General features: G+C 62.4%; 1 protein-coding gene across 3 annotated transcripts in view; it reads left to right on the top strand.

Moving 5' to 3' along the window:
- The window catches only part of INPP5A (inositol polyphosphate-5-phosphatase A), a 180,996-nt gene that overhangs the window by 114,013 nt on the left and 48,809 nt on the right, over positions 1–18,174 (top strand). For all 3 annotated transcript variants that reach the window (XM_020280789.2, XM_020280788.2, XM_076009685.1), the window contains 3 exons: positions 4,761–4,864; positions 15,211–15,263; positions 16,705–16,824. In XM_020280789.2, the coding sequence (XP_020136378.2) occupies positions 4,761–4,864; positions 15,211–15,263; positions 16,705–16,824 (277 nt within the window). The remainder of the gene's footprint in view (positions 1–4,760; positions 4,865–15,210; positions 15,264–16,704; positions 16,825–18,174) is intronic.

Raw genomic sequence — 18,174 nt, 5'->3', positions numbered from 1 at the left:
TGAGAATGCTCTGCATGGCACCTCAGTAATGGACATGTGAGAACACTCTGCATGATACCTCAGTAATGGACACGTGGAACACTCTGCATGATACCTCAGTAATGGACATGTGAGAACACTCTGCATGATACCTCAGTAATGGACACGTGAGAATGCTCTACATGACACCTCAGTAATGGACATGTGAGAACACTCTGCATGACACCTCAGTAATGGACATGTGAGAACACTCTGCATGATACCTCAGTAATGGGCACGTGGAACACTCTGCATGACACCACAGTAATGGACATGTGAGAACACTCTGCATGACACCACAGTGATAGACACGTGAGAATACTACATGACACCACAGTAATGGACATGTGAGAACGCTCTGCATGACACCACAGTAATGGACATGTGAGAACACTCTGCATGACACCACAGTGATAGACACGTGAGAACACTACATGATACCACAGTAATGGACATGTGAGAACGCTCTGCATGACACCACAGTAATGGACATGTGAGAACACTCTGCATGACACCACAGTGATAGACACGTGAGAACACTACATGATACCACAGTAATGGACACCAGAGAACACTGCATGATAGGTAAGTAATGGACATGTGAGAACACTCTGCATGATATCTCAGTAATGGACATGTGAGAACACTCTGCATGATACCCCAGTAATGGACGCGTGAGAACACTCTGCATGATACCCCAGTAATGGACACGTGAGAACACTCTGCATGATACCCCAGTAATGGACACGTGAGAACACTCTGCATGATACCCCAGTAATGGACACATGAGAACACTACATGATACCTCAGTAATGGACACGTGAGAATGCTCTGCATGATACCCCAGTAATGGACACGTGAGAACACTCTGCATGATACCTCAGTAATGGACACGTGAGAACACTCTGCATGACACCTCAGTAATGGACACGTGAGAACACTCTGCATGATACCTCAGTAATGGACACGTGAGAACACTCTGCATGATATCTCAGTAATGGACATGTGAGAACACTCTGCATGATACCACAGTAACGGATACTACATGATACCACAGTAATGGACATGTGAGAACGCTCTGCATGATGCCTCAGTAATGGACATGTGAGAACACTCTGCATGATACCATAGCAATGACTCGTGAACACTACATGAGACCACAGTAATGGACACGTGAGAACACTATGTGATACCACAGTAATGGACATGTGAGAATGCTCTGCATGATACCTCAGTAATAGACATGTGAGAACACTTTTCATGAGACCATAGTGATGGACACGAGAGAACACTACATGATACCACAGTAATGGACACGTGAGAATGCTCTGCATGATACCTCAGTAATAGACATGCGAGAACACTCTGCATGATACCACAGTAATGGACACGGTGAGAACATTGCATGATGCCACAGTAATGGGCACGTGAGAACACTACATAATACCACAGTAATGGACACGTGAGAACACTACATAATACCATAGTAATGGACACGTGAGAATACTGCATGATACCACAGTAATGGACACATGAGAACACTACATAATACCATAGTAATGGACACGTGAGAACACTGCATGATACCACAGTAATGGACACGTGAGAACACTACATAATACTATAGTAATGGACATGTGAGAACACTGCATGATGCCACAGTAATGGACATATGAGAATACTGCGTGATACCACAGTAATGGACACGTGAGAACACTACATAATACCATAGTAATGGACATGTGAGAACACTGCATGATGCCACAGTAATGGACATATGAGAACACTGCATGATACCACAGTAATGGACACGTGAGAACACTACATAATACCATAGTAATGGACATGTGAGAACACTGCATGATGCCACAGTAATGGACATATGAGAATACTGCGTGATACCACAGTAATGGACACGTGAGAACACTACATAATACCATAGTAATGGACATGTGAGAACACTGCATGATGCCACAGTAATGGACATATGAGAACACTGCATGATACCATAGTAATGGACACGTGAGAACACTGCATGATACCACAGTAATGGACACGTGAGAACACTACATAATACCATAGTAATGGACACGTGAGAATACTGCGTGATACTACAGTAATGGACACGTGAGAACACTGCGTGATACCACAGTAATGGACACGTGAGAACACTGCATGATACCACAGTAATGGACACGTGAGAACACTGCATGATTCCTGAGTAATGGACACGTGAGAACGTTCTACATGATACCTCAGTAATGGGCATGTGAGAACACTCTGCATCATACCACAGCAGTGACATGTGACATGACGCCTTGTCACAACCCACAGAACTGCAGCACAGGAGTGGGCTCCAAAGCAGACTGCAGACTCGGGGTGGTGGCGACGTGTCGGTGCTGATCCGCAGTAACACGCCTGGCCTCGGTTGACGGGACCTGCGTGTGGGGAGGAGGAGCACATGGGGACGCTATACATTCTGCTCCATTTTCTGTGAACCTGAAATTACCTTAAAGGGTCCATTTTTTTTTTAAACGAAGGCCTCTTCTCCACCCCACCCCCACGCGTTCCCCTGTCCTCAGAGGCAACAGCGGGCGGTTCCCTGGGCTTTCCTCTCAGGCAGAACAGCTTCCTGTAGCAGCCGCCACCCCCACCATCTTTCTTGCGGAGTGCAGACCTGTGGCCGGGGCGCTTTCCCAGGACAGCGCGCCGTGGCTGTTTCTGCACCTGTGCATGCCTGGCCTGGTGACGGCTGGGGGTGTCCACCTGGGGGTCTTCCTGGGGTGTCTGTCCTCAAGGAGTCTGCCCCTCTGTCACTAAGTGGCCAGGGCCTCATGGCTGCCGTGGCACATGCAGCCTTTGCGGTGTTGACCCTGTTCTCGAGCCGACTCAGGCTGAACGTTTTCTTTTCTGACAAGGACAGGTGAGACTCAAACCTCAGACCACGGCCTGCGTCCATGCCTGTCCCATGTTCACACCCCTTCTCCATGTCACCTATCCTGTGTCTGGGCCCTTGCTCTGTGTCCCATGTCTCATGTCCCATGTCCGGGCCCCTCCTCCACATCCCATGTCCTGTGTCCAGGCTCTTTCTCTGTGCCCCATGTCTCACGTCCCATGTCCTTGCCTGGGCCCCCTCCATGTCCTCAGAGGCCCCTCACGAGTCGTGGCTGTCACCTCCACGTCCTCCACTCTGGCCCAGGCCCACGGTGCTCAGTGGACGACCCCATCAGGGAGTGCCTGGGCCGCAGGGACTGCCCAGGCTGTGCGTCTAGGGGCCGATGGCTGCGGAGCTGGAGAAGGCTGCGGGCAGGCAGGAAGGGGTGTGTGGCTGCCTCACCGGGCAGCTGGGCGCTCCCTGTGGTGGTTTGTGCGGGGACAGGGCTGCCCCTCCGTGGCCCCCAGATAGGTCCTTTCCTTGGCCCCACTTGTGCTGGGACGCTGGCCCTCCCTGTGACGTGCGGTAGGTGCCGTCCCGCGGAGATGGTGGCTGGTTTATAGCACGCGCTTCCTGTGATGAGACACTCTTCTGCCCCGTTTCCAGCCACAAACGGGTGCTGTCGGATGGTTCCACTGACCTAAACACGCTGTTCTCGGATCTGGCCCCACGCCCACCTGCCCAGGGCACCGGCCTCCTGGCACGCCGTCTCCCATGGCCCTGAGCGAGAACCTACTGTCCTTCAGCAGCGACGGAGCTGAGGGACTCGGGAGGCGTCAGGGCTAAACGTGCCTGAGCCGTCCCAGGAACCGTTTCTGTGTCTGGGAGAGGTCGGCACAGTCAGCCCAGGGCTCTGAATTTGGGGAGTGTCCTGTTCCTGCTCCATAAACGGCGGACGCGTCTCGTGCGCCGCCCCTGCCTGTGAGGCCCAAACACCGGCGCTGTGCCCCTCTGGCTGGGTCCAGATCGCAGACGGGGGCGGGCCCGTGAGAGCCGGCGCCTTCCCTGGAGGCCTCGGCCCCTCCCAGTGCTCGGGTGGACAGCGCCACAGAAACACAGGTTCACGCTGCTCGTGGACACAGCCGGCGCTTGCTGCAGGGCCGTCCCGAGGTTGTCCTTGCACCCGGCAGCAGAGCCCCGGCTCGGGCTCCTCACGCGGCACCGTGCTGAGAGGCCAGGAGCTGTCCGGGGCATGCCGGTGCGTCTGGGGAGCGAGGCCCAGGCTCCTTCCTCACACCCCACGCTGGGCTGGGCCACCTGTCTGCGAGAGGAAGGGCCCCAAGCCCAGATGTGAACAGCAGCAAGACCACCCCATCTGCAGGAGCTTGGCCTGCGCGTGTGGGGAGGGGCCGCTGTGGCCCCAGCACGTCCTATGGGGGCTCTGGGGCGGCAGCTGGCAGAGCTGGTCCGGAGGCTCCTGCCTGTGCTCCGTCCCTCCAGCTCTAGGATGAGCGCTTCCCTGGGACCTGAGTGATGCTGGCTGGATTCGAGGGCGAGAATCGATGTTGTTAAATAAATCCCTGTGAAGGTCTGAATGGCAATTCCACGGCCCTCGTAACCATGCTCACGGCTCCGAAGAGGAGGCCAACTAGCCCTGTGCGTCTGGGGGCTGGGAGCTCCCGGGGATAATGGGGTCACGTGTGGGATTCCAGGGCGGGCGGAGTTACGAGCTCGGGCCGGGGGCGCTGCCGGCCGTGTCCTCTCGGAGCCCCCGGCCCCACGGGCTGCACGTGGCCGTGAGCAGTGCTTGGCCGGGTGGGTTGGGCACAGAGATGAAGTGTTCACCATGTCCTCTGGTCTTTTCCAGCCAAGAAGTACAAAAAGGTGACCGGCAAAGAGATCTACTCGGACACACTGGAGAGCACGCCCATGCTGGAGAAGGAGAAGTTCCCGCAGGACTACTTCCCCGAGGTCAGTCGGGCGCCCATGCGCCTCTGCGCGCGATTCCCGCATCATGGTCGGAGCTGGCTGGCGCCGGCCGCTGGTGTTCCACCTTTCTGGGAGGTTCTAGGCCCTCCTGGGTTGATCCTGGCTGTCACAGACAAGGGAGCGGAACCTTACGTGTTCTGTGCCATGTCAGCAGATTCTCCCATGGTCGCGTCCAGGCCGCAGAACCCGCTCCCGAGACGCAGGAGGATGTTGGTCAGCTCACCTGGGCTGCACCTGGGGCCTCCCAGCACACGGGTGGAGGGGTCACACTGGGCAGGGAGGGCCAGGACGGCGGCCGGCTGTGCCCTGCCAGGGTGTCGGAGGGACCGTGCCACACAGCAGCGTCTCCCCTGTCCCAGCGCAGGGGTGCGAGGGGCAAGGTCCTGTCCACGGTAAACCTCGGGCGGGCGTGCCGGCCAGCGAGCAGCTCAGCCATATGTGAGGGGCTGAGACCACGTCCCAGCGGTGCTGCGGCTGCCTACGGGAGTTTAGAAGTTAGACAGTCGGGGACTGTTTATTGTCTCACTGCGTGTACAGAAGTAATCGTAAAATGGCGATGCAGTTCCTTCAGTGCATTTTGTTTAGTTTCTGTGTGTGTTTATGCAGCTATTACACCATCTGGGTAATTTGGGGTAGTGTTATTTTTTAACAAACCTTACAACCAGCATTTTTGGAGGTTCCCTAGCCTGTGCAGTCACCATGGCGACCCAGAGTTCATTGCCTTGCCCTTTTGTCATCAGTTAGATCACACGGGGTTGGGACACCTTGACCGGAAGCATTTTGAGTGCTGAAAATGAAGAGGTGGTGGCTGGTCCCGGTCTGGGCACACCCCGCCCCTGCCGTGACGGGTGGGTGGAGCGTGTCTGCCCGGCCCCGGAAGGATCGTTCTGCCATTCCCTTCCCCATGCGGTCCTTCTGCAGGGAAGGCGGCCGAGCCCGTGCACAGGCCGAGTCTAGCAAGGCCACGACTTTATTAACTTGCTTTATGGCGAAAGCCTTGAGCGCAGGGCTCCGTGAAGGATGGGTGCCCTTGTCACCCCGGGGCTCAACTTCCTCGTCCATTTGTCCTCGGGCCAAGGATGCGTCCTCTGCCGGCCTCCTGTCCTCGGCCCACTCCTGGGCCCGCTCCGGGCTGCCCACCCCGAGCATCCTGCCCTCGGAGGAGGATGCACAGGAAAACCGGCCCTCTCTGTGCGGAGCCGAGTCCCCGTATTGTGACGCTGCCACTCGGTGGCACGCACCTCACGAGGGCCGTGGGGGCTGTGGTTCCCTAGAGACTGTGGCCGAGCCCTGGGCCTCCATTCAACCCAGACCAGAGCCTGTGTCGCCAAGTGCCCAGAGACAGGCGTGGGGACCCGTGAAAGGGAGGGCGGGGGGCACCTCGGCACAGGCGCTGGCCCTGGGGCCGCCAGGAGGGCCCTGGACGTCCGTCTCACTTGGTGGGCCTCGGCCTGCTCAGCCCCTCCCCTGAGCCGTCTCGCCACCCCGAGCCTGCCTGGCTCTGGGGACACCGGCCTCGGCCTGCTCAGCCGCTGCCCTGAGCCGTCTCGCCACCCCGGGGCTGCGTGGCTCTGGGGACACCGGCCTCGGTCTGCTCAGCCGCTGCCCTGAGCCGTCTCGCCACCCTGGGGCTGCCTGGCTCTGGGGACATGGGCCTCGGCCTGCTCAGCCGCTGCCCTGAGCCGTCTCGCCACCCCGGGGCTGCCTGGCTCTGGGGACATGGGCCTCGGCCTGCTCAGCCGCTGCCCTGAGCCGTCTCGCCACCCCGGGGCTGCCTGGCTCTGGGGACATGGGCCTCGGTCTGCTCAGCCGCTGCCCTGAGCCGTCTCGCCACCCCGGGGCTGCCTGGCTCTGGGGACATGGGCCTCGGCCTGCTCAGCCGCTGCCCTGAGCCGTCTCGCCACCCCGGGCTGCGTGGCTCTGGGGACACGGGCCTCGGTCTGCTCAGCTGCTGCCCTGAGCCGTCTCCCCACCCCGGGGCTGCCTGGCTCTGGGGACATGGGCCTCGGTCTGCTCAGCTGCTGCCCTGAGCCGTCTCCCCACTCCGGGGCTGCGTGGCTCTGGGGACACGGGCCTCGGTCTGCTCAGCTGCTGCCCTGAGCCGTCTCCTCACCCCGGGGCTGCGTGGCTCTGGGGACACGGGCCTCGGTCTGCTCAGCTGCTGCCCTGAGCCGTCTCCTCACCCCGGGGCTGCGTGGCTCTGGGGACACGGGCCTCGGTCTGCTCAGCTGCTGCCCTGAGCCGTCTTGCCACCCCGGGGCTGCGTGGCTCTGGGGACACGGGCCTCGGTCTGCTCAGCCGCTGCCCTGAGCTGTCTTGCCACCCCGGGGCTACGTGGCTCTGGGGACACGGGCACTGGCCGCGGAGCCAGGCTGACGACACACCCCCCAGGGGAGGCTCCCCACACGGTGCCCTGGCCTCGGCCTCTGCTTTGGCGACAGCACTGCCCGCCTGGCGGTGAAGGGGGTGGAAGCCCAGGCCCTCCTCAGCCTCCTGCCCACCCTGATATGTTGTCCGGCCGTTCCCTGCGTCTGGTCTGTCCGAGATGGGCGGGGAGAGCCCAGGAGGGCCCTGAACCTACCGGGGATGGACCAGCATGTGTCCTGAGGGACCAGAGCCGCAGGGGCAGCCAGGGAGGGCAGCGGGATGGACGGGGACCCTTGGAAAGGAGCTGGACACGAGGGGCAGCCTGGGGCACGGGGGTGGGACGGGGGGGACCAGGGCAGGGTCAGGGGGAGTGCAGGGCAGGTTTCGGATGCTGCTAGGCCGGCCACCGCCAGGGTCTGCTGGGCTGGGGGCTGAGGCTGGGCTTAGCTGGACGGAGGAGGCCAGCTGACTGGGGGAAGCCAGACTGAAAGGGCAGCTCTGGACGGGGGCCCGAGGCTGGAGCCTGCGTAGACCCCAGGGCAGCAGGTATCCCGCAAGTCCCTTACCTGTGTCCACAGCTTCCTCCTCTAGGTGCTGCAGGACCCTGAGCTGTCCAGATGCCGACAGCTGTGTAGGGAGCACGCGCAGGCACCAGGGCATCGAGGGCGAGGGTGGCAGTGAGTGCTCGGTGCCCTGCCCTCCCCCAGTCCCGAGGTGGTGCCCGCTCTGCGCCAGGCCTGGTCCACGTTTCCGTAGGCAAGACCAGCCCACACTCTCCTGCCTTGACCTTGAGTTCCAGGCGCCTCCACACGCCTTGCGTTTCCCAGCCATGTCCACAGGTTCACGTCAGTGTCCACGTTGAGTGGCTCCCACTGGAACATCCGCCCCGGGCCCCCCGCGAGCAGCCTCCACCCGGGACTGCACGGGCGTGCTGGCAGCCCGAGTCCCGCCCCCGTTGGTGATTCTGGAATCTGGGATCAGCAGACCCCATGCCCATCTCCATCTTGAGAACTGCGGTGCCTCATGGGCCCTGTGTGTCCCTGGCCTCTGCGGCGGTCTGTGGGCAGGGCTCAGCAGTGTCACTGTCACTCCATCTGTCTGAGGGGGACCCCAGTGGGACCACCCAGGGCAGGGCCTGGCTTCCCGCGAGGCTGCACGTCTTCTCCAGGGCAGCCCTGGCCCTGCCTGGCAGGGCCTCCCCCAGGTTCTCTGGCCCCCACCTATTGAGGCTGGGGGCGGGGGTCTCTGCTTTGACTTGGCCGCCCCTTGGGTGGAGGGTGCCCCAGCATGGGCCTGGGTCGTGGCCCCCACCGGGGTCCTGTGGGCAGCGTTCTGTCCCCGCCCGGGTGCTGGCATGGTCTGTGGGGCAGAGCGTCGAGGGCTCTCCCTCCCGCGGGGGAGCAGCCCAGCCCAGGTTCAGGCCTGTCCTGCCTCCGCGGCCCCAGCTCCAGGTGACCATTGTCACGTCCATGGGCAGAGGAGGAAACGCGTTTCTGGGATGTAGACTCGCAGGAAGGAGAGGCCATGGTGTCTCTGGGTGGACCCCAGTCTCCCGGCCTGGAGAGCGCAGGTGGCAGCCCACAGCCTGGCGGGCGGTGGCCAGCAGGTCCTGTGGCTGCTGGGGGCTGGGCAGAGGGTCGGCCCTGCCCAGGGCCCAGGCTTTCTGGGGATGAGCACGGGCGTTGCCACCCCACCACCCCGCCACCCTGGAGACACCTAGGACCCCTTGTGCCTGACCTGGCGTGGTGCGCAGGCGAGTCCAGGCGCCTTTCCTTCCTCTGTCGGGCGTGGCGTTCCTAGACCTCCAGAGCCTCGCGGACTGCGTGCAGCTTCTGCGTGTCCGCAGCGAGGGGTCCCAGCGAGGCCTCTGCCACCTGCGGGCCTGGCCACACCGCACCGTGCCCTGCCCAGCCGCCCCTTCCTCCGCGCCCTCTGCCAAACCTGCCGCTGTGCTTGGACGTGTTTTGGGGGAGGGACCTGGTTCGGACTGATTTCTCTCTCTTTTATTACCGTCACTTAGGCTAATCTGAGTGTAATTACGGTGATGGAGGCGTAATGCAATTCCAAATAATCACAGCCCAGCGCGCAGAGAACTAACGAAACTTTCTCTGTGATTTATGGCGCTTTTGGCTCAGTATGAATTCCAGATGGCACCTCTGGGAGCAGCACTGCAGATAATGTGAGGCCATTTTTAAAAAGCAGATTTGTGTAGTCGATCAAGGCAAGTCATTTTTTTCCTTTTGCCCGTGGTGAGAAATTGGTTGTTACCATAGATCACAGGCCTGCTGCAAGCTCTCACGCAAGATGAATTAATTCCACTAATGCTCCGAGCAGCCTCTGCGGCACGGCCGTGTGGCGATAACCTCCCGCAGCCTCTCTCTCCTCCGTGGCGATTTATGCCGTCTCTTAGTAGATGAAACCGCCTGTACTCGCGATCCATCTGCCGGCTGCAGGCGTCCTATCCACAGGGCTGGGCAGAGACCTCACACTGTGCCGTGAAGGGTGCGCCCCACTCATGACGTGGAGGCCACTGGTGAAGGGCCCTCTGGGAGCAGAGGAGCCGCCACCGTTCCAGCCGTGATCTCCCAAGGGGTGCTGGGCGGGGGCTCAGCGCGTGGCCGGGGCCCGGAAGTTTCAGAGACTAGGAGGGAGGAGCTCAGGCAGACGCCAGGGCCCCACCCCACACTCCCTGTTTCCGTCTGCAATGACCCAGGCAGCAGCACCTACACCTGCCGGCTGCAGGGCCTTCCTGACAGCGAGCAGGGGTCTGCGGTGAGCAGGCGGCCTGTGTGTGCACCCCAGACACAGTGCGTCCCGGGCCTGTGCAGGGGACCGCGGTGGGGCGTTTCGGGGAGGGGTGTTTGTGGGAGCCGAGGAGCAGTCTCTGGGAAAGGCACCTGCACCTTCTGATGGCCCCGGGGTGGGTGCCTCTGTCCCCACCGGGATGGGCCCAAGTGCCCAGACTCGGCCAGGAGGGGAGCGCATGGCCAAAACGAGGGGGCTTTGGTCCAGGCGTGAGGGGGCGGGTCCTCGCTCAGCATCCTCCTCCGGGGAGCTGGCGCCCGGGCAGGGCGCGGGCTGTAGGCGCCGGTTCCCTCACTGGCGACGCGAGGACGCCGTGTGGGAACCGTCTTCCCGCCAGTGCGTCCCGGCCTGAACCCAAAACACCAGCCAGCCTTGAGCCACAGGCCGTGAAAGTGCCAACGTCATGGGTTGTAGCTTCGTTTCTTCGTACTGTAAAGTCCTTCAGAAATGCAGTCGTAACAGGTTCACAATCGCCACAGTAGACTCATCTCAGAAGGAACATGCTTTCTACAAATACTTTGTCAGAACTATTTCGTCATGGTAGTGTTATACTGTTAAATTCTCTGAGGTTCATTTGCAATTTAGTTAAAAAGTTTCAATGTTGTTAGAATCCTAAAACGACAGTTATTACCAGTCTATGTCATAAAAAAACCCACATTGTCTCCTGTTTTATTTATTCAGACTATTAATAATGTTGAAAATCATTCTCCATTGTTAAAACTTAAAAACCTAAACAATCAAGATATGCACATGTATTCAAGATATACTTACTAACATCCACATACATCTTAATTAGCACAAATAATGGAAAACTGAGGGGAACAATAATTTTTGGCACAAAAATCCGGAGATGCCTTCCATTTTTAATGGGAGAAAACCTGTAGACAGTCATGTTAATTCCGGGCCAGAGCTGAGTGTGTTTGGCGGGTCTCAGCTGCACCTGTCAGGACTGGGCTGGTTGCGGGGAGTCTCCGTGTCCCTCCTGGAAGCAGGATAAGCCGTGTCCAGGGTTATCTTCACTGCGGACACGCCAGCCCGCAGGGCTGCGGACCGTCTGTTCACGCCTTCAGCACGTGGACGTGCTGGATCCCGCAGGACAGTGAGGACTGGGCCCCGTGGAGCGGGTGGCAGCAGGTGTTTCCAGGAACCGACCCACCGCCACGTTCCCACGCAGGGTGTCGTGGTCCGTTTTGTGCTTCCATCAAGGAATGCCCTTAAGGCAGTTATCCTTGTTGGTGATTTTAGAGAAAAGAGGTTAATTTGGCTCAGGGATCTTCGGACTATACGAGGAGCCAAGAGAGATGAACATTCTTGTTTGGTTGGTTATTTTGATGGTTTTTATTTTTATAGTAAAGAGTAATTGAAAGGCTCAAATGTTCACCCAATAGAAATTCCGAGCGGGACAATGGGAGCAATGTTGGGAAGGGTAAGGGGAGATTTTATCAGCATCACCGCTCCTCAGACTGAGGGGTTTGGATCAGAGCAGGGTGAACAAGACAAACCCGGGCCTAGACTGTAGTGAAGCTTCAGGATGTTGATGACAGAGAGAAAAACTTTAAAATTGCCAGAGAAAAAAATCTACACAGAGTTGGCAGTTAGCTCTTCCTGCCAGTGGTCATCCGGGGCAGCTGCAAGTGTGGGAAGACGTGGCCGCCCAGGTGGCTGCCTGGGTTGGGTATGGGCGGGACCAGCGGAAGGGGCAGGGAGAGGAGCCCCTGGGCCAGGATCCCCAGCTGGCCGGGGAGGGAGTTGGGGGCAGGAGGCAGAGGCCTGCAGAGGCTTGGGCAGGGCCTGGTGGCCGAGAGAGGGGCATGAGGGGGAGGAGGTCCGTGAGTTTCAAAGGTGGGGGCCGTGGGGGCCTTGCGGGGCACGTGTTGGGCGGAGTTGGCGTTGGGAGCCAGTGGAGGATGGAGTGGGGCGGGAGAAACCGGAGTCCTGTGTTGGGATGGCTGTTCTCTCCTTGCAGGGCTGGCAAGCAGGGGCGTGGCCAGCAGGTGCCAGAGAGCTGCTGTCTAAGCCCTGATCTGTTTGTGTTAAACAGAGACGTGAGGTGACAGCACTGAGTTGCCTGGGCCGCGTCCCCGACCCTTCCTTCATGCCGGGAGCACGTCTCCTCCTCGAATTTTGCCCTGGGCCCCCAGGCTGTCCTCCCGCTGTCCCTCCTCTGCCATCCTCTGCCGGCCTGGGGTGGCTTCGCGGCCAGGCCGTTCCCTGCAGAGTCGCGAGGGCTGTGCCGCAAGGCATCTATGAGGCCAGGGGCAGGTCCCTCCTCCCACTGTACCCAGGGGACTTCAGGGGCTCTGGCAAGCCCTCCCCCCACTGCCCCCAGGGGACTTCAGGGGCTCTGGCAAGCCCTCCTCCCACTGCCCCCAGGGGACTTCAGGGGCTGGGGCAGGCCCCTCCTCCCACTGCCCCCAGGGGACTTCAGGGGCTGGGGCAAGCCCCTCCCCCCACTGCCCCCAGGGGACTTCAGGGGTTGGGGCAAGCCCCTCCCCCCACTGCCCCCAGGGGACTTCAGGGGCTCTGGCAGGCCCTCCTCCCACTGCCCCCAGGGGACTTCAGGGGTTGGGGCAAGCCCTCCTCCCACTGCCCCCAGGGGACTTCAGGGGCTGGGGCAGGCCCCTCCCCCCACTGCCCCCAGGGGACTTCAGGGGTTGGGGCAAGCCCCTCCCCCCACTGCCCCCAGGGGACTTCAGGGGTGGGCAGGCCCCTCCCCCCACTGCCCCCAGGGGACTTCAGGGGTTGGGGCAAGCCCCTCCCCCCACTGCCCCCAGGGGACTTCAGGGGTTGGGGCAAGCCCCTCCCCCCACTGCCCCCAGGGGACTTCAGGGGTTGGGGCAAGCCCCTCCTCCCACTGCCCCCAGGGGACTTCAGGGGTTGGGGCAAGCCCCTCCTCCCACTGCCCCCAGGGGACTTCAGGGGCTGGGGCAGGCCCCTCCCCCCACTGCCCCCAGGGGACTTCAGGGGTTGGGGCAAGCCCCTCCCCCCACTGCCCCCAGGGGACTTCAGGGGTTGGGGCAAGCCCCTCCTCCCACTGCCCCCAGGGGACTTCAGGGACTGGGGCAGGCCCCTCCCCCCACTGCCCCCAGGGGACTTCAGGGCCGCGGGGCAGGCCCTCCCCCCACTGCCCCCAGGGGACTTCAGGGGCGCGGGGCAGGCCCTCCCCCCACTGTCCCCAGGGGACTTCAGGGGCGCAGGGCAGGCCCCTCCCCCCACTGCCCCCAGGGGACTTCAGGGGTTGGGGCAAGCCCCTCCTCCCACTGCCCCCAGGGGACTTCAGGGGCTGGGGCAGGCCCCTCCCCCCACTGCCCCCAGGGGACTTCAGGGGTTGGGGCAAGCCCCTCCCCCCACTGCCCCCAGGGGACTTCAGGGGTTGGGGCAAGCCCCTCCCCCCACTGCCCCCAGGGGACTTCAGGGGTTGGGGCAAGCCCCTCCTCCCACTGCCCCCAGGGGACTTCAGGGGTTGGGGCAAGCCCCTCCTCCCACTGCCCCCAGGGGACTTCAGGGGCTGGGGCAGGCCCCTCCCCCCACTGCCCCCAGGGGACTTCAGGGGTTGGGGCAAGCCCCTCCCCCCACTGCCCCCAGGGGACTTCAGGGGTTGGGGCAAGCCCCTCCTCCCACTGCCCCCAGGGGACTTCAGGGACTGGGGCAGGCCCCTCCCCCCACTGCCCCCAGGGGACTTCAGGGCCGCGGGGCAGGCCCTCCCCCCACTGCCCCCAGGGGACTTCAGGGGCGCGGGGCAGGCCCTCCCCCCACTGTCCCCAGGGGACTTCAGGGGCTTGGGCAGGCCCTCCCCTCACTGCCCCCAGGGGACTTCAGGGGCGCGGGGGCAGGCCCCCTCCTCCCATTGCCCCCAGGGGACTTCAGGGGCTTGGGCAGGCCCTCCCCTCACTGCCCCCAGGGGACTTCAGGGGTGGGCAGGCCCCTCCCCCCACTGCCCCCAGGGGACTTCAGGGGCGCGGGGCAGGCCCCGTGCCAAAGGTGCTCGGGCTGTGCCGCTGCCTGTTCTGTGTGGCTGTTTAAGTTGAAATCAGGAAGAAGGAGAGTTTAAGCTGCAGCCGTTCAGTCACCAGCATCGCATGCTTGGTGTCGGGCAGTGCCGGCCACGGCCTCCGTGCTTTGCGCCTACCTCCCTGCGCAGGAAGTGGGGAGAGGGCTGCGGCCCCCTGGTCCCCGCAACCCGCAGCCGTGGACAGGGCTGCTGCCGGGTCCCGGCCCCGCGCCCTCCCCGCCTCCGGCCCTGTCGAAGCTGTTTCTCCCTCGCCCAGGAGCCGGCGAGGGCAGCGTAGCATGGCGCGGCCCACTCTCAGGTTCTGGAGGAAACAAGCAGGGGGGACCTCGGCTTTCTAAGTCCGAGTCCTTTTTCTGTTCCAGCCAACCCCCGGTGCTGCTGTAACAGAGCGCTTTAGGCCGGGTCGTTTATAGGCAATGGAAACTTACTTCTCACGGTTCTGGGTCTGGGAAGTCCAGGGTCAAGGTGCCGGAGCTTCGTGTCTGCCGAGGACCCGGCTCTGCCCTTCTCAGGGGGCGCCCATGGCTGTGTCCCCGTCCCCGGAGGGGCGGAGCAGTGTGTCCTGTCCTCGCGCGGCGGGAGGCTGAGGGCCCAGCGCTGGGGAGGCCCCTGGCGCGAGGCCCTGGTCCCCTCACCAGGGAGGGCCCTGGCTGCCTGGCCTTGTCCCCTCGCAAAGGCCCCTCCCCTTACTCCAACGGTGCGGTTAAGCTTCGGCACATGGCTTGGGGACACGTTCACACCATGGCACGGCTCTGTGTCGGGGCCCACGTGTCGCCAAGGCCCCAGGCTCACTACTGGTGGGGTGGGCTCGCCAGCGTGGGGCTCCTCGCTGCTGTGGGGGCCGCCAGGGTGTCCGCTCCGTCCGGACGCTCGCTGCGCACCTGCAGGCCCCGCGGCTTCCCTGCGGCTGCTCTCAGGTGGGGAGAGGGGCTTCCAGGAGAGCGGCCGCCATTTGTCTTGGAAGCGTGAGCAGCCGTGTAAGCGTTTTGTGCATCATACGTGAGCGTTTCAGTTCTTTTTGGCAGAGAGCCTCAAGTACTGAAAGATCAATACTGTTATTCCTGTTTGAGAAAGCCCCCGTTTGCCTCCTGGGTGTGTGGAGTCCCGATCCTCGCTCCTCATCCCGCACCTGTTTGTTTTTCAGTGCAAGTGGTCGAGGAAAGGCTTCATCCGGACGCGGTGGTGCCTCGCTGACTGGTACGTTGCCCATGCCTGTCCGCTTTGGGTCCTTTGTCCGTGTGCTTTGCACACCTGGCGTCCTGCACGGGTCTCTCGAAGGCCCTGCCGACTTTGCACAGGGACTCGGCTGCCTGCACCCACCCCTCGCTCTGCCATTTCTGCTCATGGTGGGGCCGGACGCCACGGTGTTGTTCCCATCACGGTGTTGTTCCCATCCGTCAGCCGTCCAGAGACCCCTGCAGGGACCGCACAGTCACATAGCGTAGCTCAGCCTGGCGGCAGTGCGTCGGAGTCTGAGCACGGACAGCAGCCGTGCCTGGCTGGGCTGTCTCCGCTGGGCTTCCTGCTGCATGCTCAGCGCCTGCCTGTCCTGTGAGGCAGGTCAGAGACGTGTGTTCCCGTGTGTGTACCGTTCTGTTGTCCACAGCTGCGCTGCGCGAGGTGTCTGCTGCCCTGAGACGGTCACCCCAAACTTGGCAGCTCTTCAGAAACAGGCACTGAGCAGGCCATGGCTTCCACAGCGCAGGGTCAGGGGTGGCTCAGCAGGCTCTGGCCTCCCTGGAGCCGGGGGACCCGCTTCCAAGCTCACCCTCGCACTGTGGTGGAGGCCTCGTCACACGTCACTCAGGACAGGACGTTCCCAGGGATCAAGGGCCCCAGAGAGCGAGGGGGACAAGGCTCTGGAGATGGAGTTGCCATCCTGTGACCCACACCCAGCTACCCTTGGTCACAGCCACCAACCCTGGCTCTGTGGGGCCATGCAGGGCATGGGTGGCCAGGCGGGGTTAGCGGGTCACCCTCGGGGCTTGAGGGGGAGGGCTGCCTGCACTCCGTGACTCCTGCTGAGGGAGGTGGCGAGGGGACGCAGCATACCCAGCGGAGGAGGTGCCGGGGCGGAGGGGGCCTTGGGAACGGTGTCAGGACAGTGCCACATGCTGCACTGACCTCCCCGGGAGGGACACGTCCCTGCTGGGTGGCCTCGCCGAGCGCTCATGCCTGGAGGCCAGTGGCAGGTACCCTGGGGCCTGGGATCGTCCTCGGGGCTGAGCTTGGGGGCTGATTTTGGGGAGTGAAAGGAGACACGGCCCCTGTCCTCACACCCCTGTCCCATGTCACAGGTCCCTGCAGGACACAGGTGCACTGGGCACTGGGGTACTGAGGTGGGGGGACGCTCCCTCTTCCTTGTAGTCTAGTCCACAGCTGAGGACAGTGTCCACAGTCGTAAGTCCTGATCTTTAAGAAGAACGGCTGGTTTTCACCTGGCCGAGTGGCCGCACTGGCGCAGATGCGCTATGGCTGCTCTGCGGGTCTTGGGCCCTCTGGCCTCACGGAGGACGGTGGGTGGACAAGCGCCTGGGTTCAGGCAGCTCCACCCTGAGGAGGCTGAGGCTGGCCATGCCCTCCTGGGGCTCCTCGGGACTGGAGGCCCTGGCGACGCGTCCTTCTCTCCTTGGTGCAGTGCCTTCGACCTGGTGAACATCCATCTCTTCCACGATGCGTCCAACTTGGTCGCCTGGGAGACGAGCCCTTCGGTGTACTCGGGCATCCGACACAAGGCCCTGGGCTACGTGCTGGACAGGTAGGTGCTGGGGCTGCCGCCCTATCCCCCACCCCCAGCCCCGCCCCTGCGCACAGGGACCTCGTGCAGCTCTGCTCCTTCAGCCGCCACCCCCGCCTTCCGGCCCCACCCTGACCTCTGCTCTGTAGGCACCACCCTCCCTGGGCTCTCTGAGGGGACGGGAGGAAGAACGTCCCCGTGGGGGGTGGCTGTCAGCGGGCCCTGTTTGTACGGGCCGCGTGTGTCCCGCACCGCCACATTCTCGAGGGTGGGGGTGGGGAGAGTCCCGTGAGAGGTGAGCCCTGGGGACTGTGGGGGGCACGTTCCTGTCCCCACAAGACCAGAGGCTGATGGACTGTCCCGAGGGGTCCCTGAGTCAGGGTCCTGCCTGAGCATCTGGACGTGGGCTTGTCTCCGAGAACATTGCGTGTGCATTGAGCCCGAGCACGTGTGAGCGTGTGCATGTGTGCGCGTGCATGTGTGCTGTAGCTCAGCACCGCGTGTCCTGAGGAGCAGATGCAGGGCTGAGTTCTCCTCCCTGCTGGTGCCACTGCGAGACAGAGCTGGTGCCGGCGGGGCCTCTCTGCTCTGAGCCCTGCTCCCTCCGCCCGTGTCTGTGGCGAGCACAGCCTGGCCGTGGCCCACGTGGGCTCCCGCCTGCTCCCCGTGTTCCTCCTTCCTCACAGGGCCCTGCTCAGGAAGCTGGGAGGGAGTTCCCACCCCTGCGCTGCCATGAGCCAGGCCTGTGGTCGTTGGTTCACCTTGGTGGCCAAGCCGCCCCGTCCTAGGAGGAGCAAAGTGAGCCCGAGGCCCTGCCGTCTGGGCCTGTCCTTGCCTGGCCGTGAGGAGTCCTGGTGCCACCGCCCTGCCAGGCCCTTGCAGAGGAGACAGGAGCGTGGACCTGCTCTGCCCCCCCTACACTCTACGCATGGCTGCGCCCTCCTCAGGGGCCTCCCCAGCAGGGCAGGCCGAGCCCAGGGCCTGTCACTGATGGTGCCTGATGACAGCCTGTGGCCGTGGGACCCGCCTGGGCGCCCTCCCAGGACAGGGCATCGGCTGCCCAGGGAGCAGGCCCTGGCATAGGCCCGTCAGGATGGCTCCTCCTGCCCGCGTGTCCTCTCCTTTGAGGCACCAGTTTCCTCGGGGAACCCTGTGGAGCGAGGGGGGTGAGGTCAGTCCGTCTTGGAGACTTGGTCAGGTTGTGTGGTATGCCATTAAAATGTGTCACTGCCCCAAACTGCCGTGCCTCCACGGCCCCCAAGAAAGCGGCCTCTGGGTTTGGGGCCACTTCCCTGCGTCTCTGCGTTCCCATGAATGGCTTCCGTGGCGCGCTCAGCCAGCCGCAGATCCGGACCTCCGCGGTGCGGGGCG

This window comes from Microcebus murinus, chromosome 14, assembly GCF_040939455.1.
Source record: "Microcebus murinus isolate Inina chromosome 14, M.murinus_Inina_mat1.0, whole genome shotgun sequence".
In the NCBI taxonomy this organism is placed as follows: domain Eukaryota; kingdom Metazoa; phylum Chordata; class Mammalia; order Primates; family Cheirogaleidae; genus Microcebus; species Microcebus murinus.
This window is presented reverse-complemented; position numbering and strand designations above follow the sequence as displayed.